Source organism: Patiria miniata, unplaced genomic scaffold, assembly GCF_015706575.1.
Source record: "Patiria miniata isolate m_02_andy unplaced genomic scaffold, ASM1570657v1 HiC_scaffold_5, whole genome shotgun sequence".
Classification (NCBI taxonomy): Eukaryota; Metazoa; Echinodermata; class Asteroidea; order Valvatida; family Asterinidae; genus Patiria; species Patiria miniata.
The window spans coordinates 24,638,587-24,646,326 of NW_024037072.1; the positions used below are offsets into that span (position 1 = coordinate 24,638,587).

A 7,740-nucleotide genomic window follows, 5' to 3' on the forward strand; every position below is an offset into this window, starting at 1 on the left:
ACTGGAGCCAGTGATAAACTTTCCAACAGTTAACATTTATTCCTTTTCGTAATATTTTTAAATAATTTTCTACCCTTACAATTTAAAAAACAACAACCACGGTTTGGAAGTTTCTAAATTTCTGACAAATTTCCCACCAACGTGTGTATGTCGACTGTTGAATTTGACGCGCCGTCACCGCGTTATCAGGGAAGTTGTTTGTTGTTAGGGAAATTAGGATGAGTTTCTTTTGTCCCCATAGCGTCTTTGGTCCCAATAATACCATGGGACACTCGTGTGTAGTCCCTACAGTTACGGAACACGAATGGGTAAACTCTGCAACGATGCACGCTAGTTGTCACCAAATGTCGCCTCGGATTTAATACGCTCCTCTAGGCATGATCGTCAGGCACCAACCGCAATTGACCCTCCATCTTGCATGAAATTGCCAAATGACGCGTTTAAACGCCACATCAGTGTGCAAGACTCTTCCATAATCACAATGTGGGGCATTATAAAAAGCGACTGGACTTTCTGGAAAGTGCGCGCGTTTTTGCCCGCGTGGTCCCATGTCGTATATATGTGCGCAAAACCAACCAAACAACGGGCAGCACATTACAGTCCAACTGGAGTTGAATGTTATCTTATAATATTCACAGAGAACCCCTGAGCACCATTCTATCTTGATTTAACCATCTCCAAGTTTTTGCAAGGGTAAGCTTGCCCGCCTGTGGCATGGAGATCCAAATCGTGGAGTATTCCCGCGCTCTGCAAGTCGCCTGGGACTGCTAAGGCCTTTGGCATTAACACAATCCCCTTTATATCACACGTATATATCAACATCCTAGCGCCTACTCACTCCTGATCGTTACAACTTCCCGCCAGACAGTGTTGCAGAACGTCGTGTTTGCAGAGCCACCATCTTGTTAAAAAGAAACCATTGGAGGAGAAGACAAGCGTGGACGTCCTCCGATGAGGCCTGTTGTCTTTTGATTCAGAGCAAATACTTTCGTTTTGGATTCAAGAGGATTATTGCAAGATACAAGGTAAGTAACTTTAAAGTATTTTGTACCTTGCGATATCAAATTCAGATAATGGAACCTATTTATGAAAATGACAAACAATTGATTTTGAACGTATTCGACCTATAATTATCGCCATGCATTACAAACTTTAAATCATTCATTATCAATAACATGAATTTTGCGTAAGACTTTTCTTTATTTGACGGGATGAGTTTTTGTCGGTCGAGAAATTGTTTGCGATTTGAACCCACGATTTCTTTGTTGTCTAATGTCTGTGTCTTGATATTTCTCTTGGTCAATAATTAATGGCGATCATAGTTCTTAACATAAATGGTTCTCAGCATTTAGCTCGCTTAAAAAAATCCCCAAATTTTGTCAATAACGAAAAACAAAAATCTCCATCAACACAATTTAAAAAAAAAATCTAATCCGGGTCGACCAAATCAAATAAACGATTTTGCTTAAAATCAGAAACCTTATCAACTACCAAAGTTGACATACATCAGTAGTGTTCTTGTGTAACCAATGTCCTTCAGGTCAATGACTTTAGCAGTTTTTACACAAGTACACATAAAATTTGCTTTTGGGACATTTTCACTCTAAGACCCTATGAATGTTACATATGGTTTGGCTATTCAGCGAGTTAATGGCGTCAACGTGGGCCAAATATTAGAATCACGAGTATATATCGAGTGAATTGCCTCTTGCAAAATGCATGCTAATGTTGAAGATCCCGAGTTGACTCTCTTACAAACTCTATTACAATATCGTAGCTAGAGTCGTGGTTATGAATACTGTTTTCTTTTTGATGGATGCTGTTGTTCCAGTATTACTGACAGGTCAAAATTCACAGAGCTTCAAAAAGAACTCACAGAAATCGTTAAAAAAACAGGCTCATCGAGTGCATATTCTGAAAATACTAATTTTTTTGGGCATAATGATACTTTGGAAAAACGGAGTAGCTCTCATCCTATACCTTTGGAGGGCTACGCAAAGGCACTTGTTCACAATCCTAAATAAGATAAAAAAAAAAATTTAAAAAAAATAAAAAATCGATGGTGTTTTGTTTCCCCAGTCGCTGCGTCTTCCCCTTACATTGAGGAACAGGTGCAGACAATCTAAATATGGCTCTGGTATGGAGTACCGTAGTCCTGCTGCTTCATGTGGTCAGCGCGATTCTTTTCCTTGTTCCTACGTCATTGACGAGCGGCTTGCGGTACCCAGACATCAAAGAAGTCCAGCTCAGAAGGGGCCCCAACGCCGGCTGCCGGGTACGAGAATACCGGGATCACGAGGTGGTAGTGCCAGGATGTAGACCTCAGGCCATACTGGTCAGAGGCTGCTTCGGTCAGTGTCAATCCTACGAGGTGAGATGCGGGAGCATGCAGCAGTACTTTAAAAAGTTTCTCATCCATATATATATTTTTTAATTATGACGTCTTACAAATATCCCTCCTTGGAGAAAATACATGGGGTCTTCATTAGCCAGAGCAAATGCAATATTCAGCGTAGCAAGCATGCAGCTACGTGTTGGACATAAACGTGTGATTTGGACGTTTTAAACACTCTATTTAAGAGTCTATATGGGAGTCTGGATGCTGATAATTACATGAGCCGAAGGCGAGGGTAATTATCAGCATCCAGATTCCAACTTGTCTGGATCTGAGTGTTCAATATACCTGCACCAGATTTCACTAAACGATGCGACGCGTCGCAACTCGGGTTACGACGTGTAACACGTCGCAACTCGCTACGCGTCGTACAATCCATTTCACGAAACATGCGATGTGTTGACCGCGTCGTAAGTTGTTTGACAACGGCTTAAAACACGTCGCAAGTTACGACGTGTCTAGTAGTCATCGCAAAAAAAGAAGAGTCCTACTCCGAGCCATTTCTATGCCGTAAACATAACATAAACGAGATAACAATACCAAGGCAATGTGTGTAAAGTTGTAAATAGAAATTCATTAAATAGCTATGAATTAGCCTGGAATATTGCATTTGAAATTTCGAAGTAGCTAAACAGTCCACTGATATCAGAGCTTTTTTCCCTTTAAAATTGCATCACACGGCCGCCATTTTGTTTTACGTTTTTACAAATTTTGAGCGGAGATCCGACCACTCTTTGTTGCATATCAGATGACTATTTACTGTACGCTGAATTAATACATAAAACAGTCACTGCGTTGTGCTATAAATACACCTACGACGCGTCGCACTTACGTGTTTTGTGAAATGGATCGCAGTTTACGATGAGTTTCATGAAATCGGGTGCTTAGACCTAATGACGTAATGGCTTTGTTTACATATGCGCTTTCGTATGGGAGCGAAGTCGGGCCGCCAGACGAAGGGGGGACCGTCTACCACATAGGAAAGCGCACGTGTAAAGAAAGCGTGACGTCATGAGGTATCAGCACTATACCGACCAAGCAATTATTTATTCCCATTCATAAATACATCTTCGGTCAAAATAAATCAACTTTTTGGTCCAAAAGTAACAACAAGTCAAATATTAAACATTTTCAACGATTTTGATCAATGAAATACCCCGCTAGCTATACAATGGCAAGGCCCTCTTGTAAAGAGCTCCTTATATGGAGATTGACGCGCGCGCTGCGTGTAGACTGCGTGATGTGGCGCACAACGCAGATGTACCGGTGTAGTGTGAATTTAGGACTGACCACTGACTCACTGGTATATAGTATTGCACATGCCTACGTGAGGATTGCGAACGTTCAATCAATAAAATGGTGCTGGCACCGGATTTCACAGGAGTCAAAATTTCAAGACCAGCCAGCCATGTCTTTATCAACCGTTTAAAATCGGCCAATGGGAATGGGTAAACTGGCTTAGGTATTTATTATTCATTTTCAGTAACCGTTGTCGTAACCCCGACCTTTTGATGCAGTATTGGCTAGCTCGCAGAAGGCGCTGGTAATAGCTTATTTGTTGGAGGTTCCATGCATTGGATAGATATTTGTCTGATGTCACATGCATCTGTGTGCACACTGTTGACATCAGACTGACTCTTGCTCTGTAAAATGGCAATAAAATTGACCGTTAACAAAGCTAACTAGAACGGAATGGGTGTTGCAGTCAAGCGTTCGGACAGCTTTCCGGATTCAACTGCCACTGACAATCAGAATTTAACAGAGGCTGATCCGCGTTTGTAAAAAAAAAAAAAAAAAAAAACAGTATAAAACGCTTTGAAGCGGTGGTACCCCGCTCTAGCGCGCACTCAATACCCCTTCAACCAAATGATTGCCAATATGCACACGCTACGCCAGTATTATCTTGCACACATGTAGTTGTGCTTGTCAGGTAAATGTCGGTTTATATTGTGAGTCCAAAGCGACTCTGACATCACAAAACAGAACTAGCGAGTTTAACTGTTTTCAACCTTTACGAAGTACACACAAATCTCTATAATTATTACGTCATATTATTAGAGTTGGCGTTCACTTGCGCCGCGCCATGTTTAACTCGCCAATACTTATATTCTAGAGACCATGGTCAAAAATCATAAGGCCAAGTAAAAATAAGAACATATTTAGCGTCCTAGTGTCTGGGTTTTTTTGGGGTGAGGAGGTGGGCCTTTTATTTTTTACGTTCAAGATGGCCGACACTCATTTAAATTTCCGACATCCGTTGATTTTTACACTGCTCGAAGGCACAAAAATGTAACAGATATGCTTGACAAGAGAATTAACCATATTTTACAGAGGTTTTAATAGTAAGTTTGAAGCACGGTTTTACAAGAATAAAAACACAGTTCAATATATTGCTCTATTTTGAGTTAATGGTAAAGGTGTTGAAGGAAGACAAATTCAACAAACTTGTAGTGGCCCAGATTGATACCATGTCATGAATGTCGGCTAAAGATTCTTCCGGTTTTGCTGAGATTAAGAGCTAGTCTTTGCGCATGTTGATCCCTGGACCTCGACCGCAAAAAGAGAGTGAGAAGAAAAAGGGGGAGAGAAAGGAACGATTAAAAACGTGACACTTGATGTGACTTTTGATGAACAATACATATCTGAATTGAATTCACGTCAGTGTATGTGACCATACAATCCATGCATCACGAACACTCATGACCGATGTGCATCGTCTTTCATTCAACTAACGACCCCACAAAAACATCAGCTTTATAGAAACGCCACCAGAGATACTAGTAGAGATCGAGGATTAAGATCGAGTTACTTAGATTTGTTACGGCCTGAATGAAATGTGATATTTTTCTAGTGCTGATAGTGAGCCCGCACTCAGTTCGCGTTCGGGTTCGGTTTCGATTCGACAATTTTTATCCGAACATTGGCTTGGTTCGGGTTCGGCAGCAAATTAGAACGTCAACCCAATATTGCTCCGGGAGTATACATGTTAATCGTCTTCGTGCATAAGAAACCTGTTTTAGAGGCCCTTTGTACGTAGGACGTCCCATACCAGAATAAACCCAGCCACGTCACATTGCCGCTACTTATATAACAAAGCCCATTATGGTCATTGACAATACTTGGTTGCATACAACACATTATTTATGCCCGCATCATATATTATTCCACAGGTGCCCATTTTACTACCGCCGCACAAAGTGTCGCATCACAAGATGTGCTCGTACGAAGAGGTAAAGTGGCGGACCGTGGAGCTACAGGACTGCGAGCCGGGTGTCAACCGGACCTACTCTTACCCTTACGCGGTAAAGTGCCGATGTAGACGATGCGACCCCTCGGACACCTACTGTGCGGGGATTTAAACATCAGGCAAAAATATTCTGAGGCTTAACATACTACAGACTACTGTCCGACCGTCCTCATCTTTACACATTTTAAATGTCTGTGTAACTTGTATGTTTTATTTTAACTGAATATTACTAGTTTTCTTGATTCTCGGAATCGGCAACCCTCAAAAGGCTTTTATTTTGGGTTGAATTTGCGCACAAGCAAATCCTCCCTGTTAGTAGACTGGTTGTTACAACATTATCGATTCTGACTTGGGAGCGTATGACCAGTCTATCCAGTGAAGATCTGATTTGTTGGGCCGCAAAATGATTCAAAAATTGTGATGTAAAACGTTGGCCAGTTAGTTTGTTTCATTCAAAAGTGGGTAACCTTGTATAGCAAGGGGAAAAATAGCACTTTTATTAATTTACACTGTAACTATTTGTGCATGAAATGCATGTAGCGCATTGTGTCCTAATCCTCACAAACAACACGACGCAGAATATGACAAGAGTACAAATGAATTTGATTGAAATACCTTTTATTTTCCACCTGAACAGGTATCTTATCCTCTAAACCTTTGCAGCATCATAAATATGTCAAAATATTAAAGAAATTGCACATATGAAAGACAGTTGCACAGTGGGCTTACAGTAAAATGTTTCAGTGTTTTATAAGCACTATTGGAAAGGATAAAAATCACTTCTTTTACATAATCACTTTTTACATCAATTAGTCTTTATCTCTTTCAGCCAAGGGTACGAATCATGTTTGTCTTGACCAGGCTGTTCAAAAAGGTATTGTTTTTTTCTGTTAAAAAAAAAAATTTAAAAGAAGACTTAAACTACCTTACACTCTCAAAACGCTGGTTAAATTTTTTTCTGGTTAAAAAGGTCGGTTAAAATTATAACCAACTTTGTGTTACATTGTCCATTTTGCCCAACTGTTGCTTAACAAGTGAACTGCCTAACAGTTGGTTGAAATAAAATAACCAACGTTGGGCAAAATTTACATAACGTTGGTTAAAGGTTTAATCACATTTTTAAACCAATACATTTTTAACCAGCGTTTTGAGGGTGTAGGTTGCGAGAAGTTCAACTGTTAAGCATATGCGTTATAGTTTCCTGAAGAGAGTTAAATGCAAAGAAAGCTTTTGCACACAGTTACATCTAATCATAGATGAGAAGTACTATGAACGAAATTCAGTTGTAAAGTGCATGCATGCTTTTGTTTATAGTTACAAATCACCGATTCACATACTTGTTTTTGCAAAAACTATTAAAATGTTGATTTGAGCTGCTTTGAAAAAATATGTTTTTGAGCTGAAATATAATAATTGTAGAATAAAATGTACAATAACTGTTTGAATTAAATTGCAAACACTGTGACATATTGTGGTGACTGTATGATAAGTATTTGAAGCAGGAAATAAATGTGTAGGCCTACAACAGTTCATTGCACAAAATAAAACACGACAGTTGCACTGCCATTCTCTAACGTAAACGTAAACAAGAGATGCAATTTGTGTATAGCAGAGAAGTACATAATCATATGTAGGCCAGATCTAGGTACACTGAATAAGAGAAGCGAAATCGTCTCCAAGTGCAGGCATCGAGACAGATGTGTTCTTACTTCAGTGACGTAAACGCGTACTAACTTCAATGACGTAACGCGCGTAACGCGTGCGCGCGCTTGATTCGAAATAAGGTAAGATGCTACTTGTATTCTATTTTTCGTCATTCTGCTGATGAGTGCCTTATGGTACGAAACAGTCTGTCCAGAAGAGAGATATGCCAAAGTTTGTTTAACTCATATTCTGAATTTATTGCATGTTATAGCTCTACAGAGATGTATCGAGCACTGTGAATTGTGATAGAAGACGATTTCATTGGATATATATATATATCTATATATTTTCCATTCCGTCCAGTGAGACCTCAGATAGGGCGCTAGGATATAGCAAAACCACCTACTGACAAAATAGTCCTGGCAGTAACAAGTGAGGGGTATACTATACAGCT

At 39.9% G+C, this 7,740-nt stretch overlaps 1 protein-coding gene across 1 annotated transcript; it reads left to right on the plus strand.

The window, feature by feature from the left end:
• Positions 1–540: 540 nt before the first annotated feature.
• LOC119740501 (glycoprotein hormone beta-5-like) lies at positions 541–7,240 on the plus strand. The gene is made up of 3 exons (XM_038215821.1): positions 541–1,025; positions 2,080–2,371; positions 5,566–7,240. The coding sequence occupies exons 2-3, from the start codon at positions 2,129–2,131 to the stop codon at positions 5,752–5,754; spliced, it is 432 nt and encodes a 143-aa protein (XP_038071749.1). The 5' UTR covers positions 541–1,025; positions 2,080–2,128; the 3' UTR covers positions 5,755–7,240.
• The last annotated feature ends 500 nt before the right edge of the window (positions 7,241–7,740 follow it).

Excerpts from the sequence above, each read along its gene's own strand:
- LOC119740501 (XM_038215821.1), top strand. The coding sequence starts at position 2,129 with ATGGCTCTGGTATGGAGTACCGTAGTCCTGCTGCTTCATGTGGTCAGC. Across the intron at positions 2,372-5,565 it reads GTCAGTGTCAATCCTACGAG|GTGCCCATTTTACTACCGCC; the intron begins GTGAGATGCGGG and ends ATTATTCCACAG.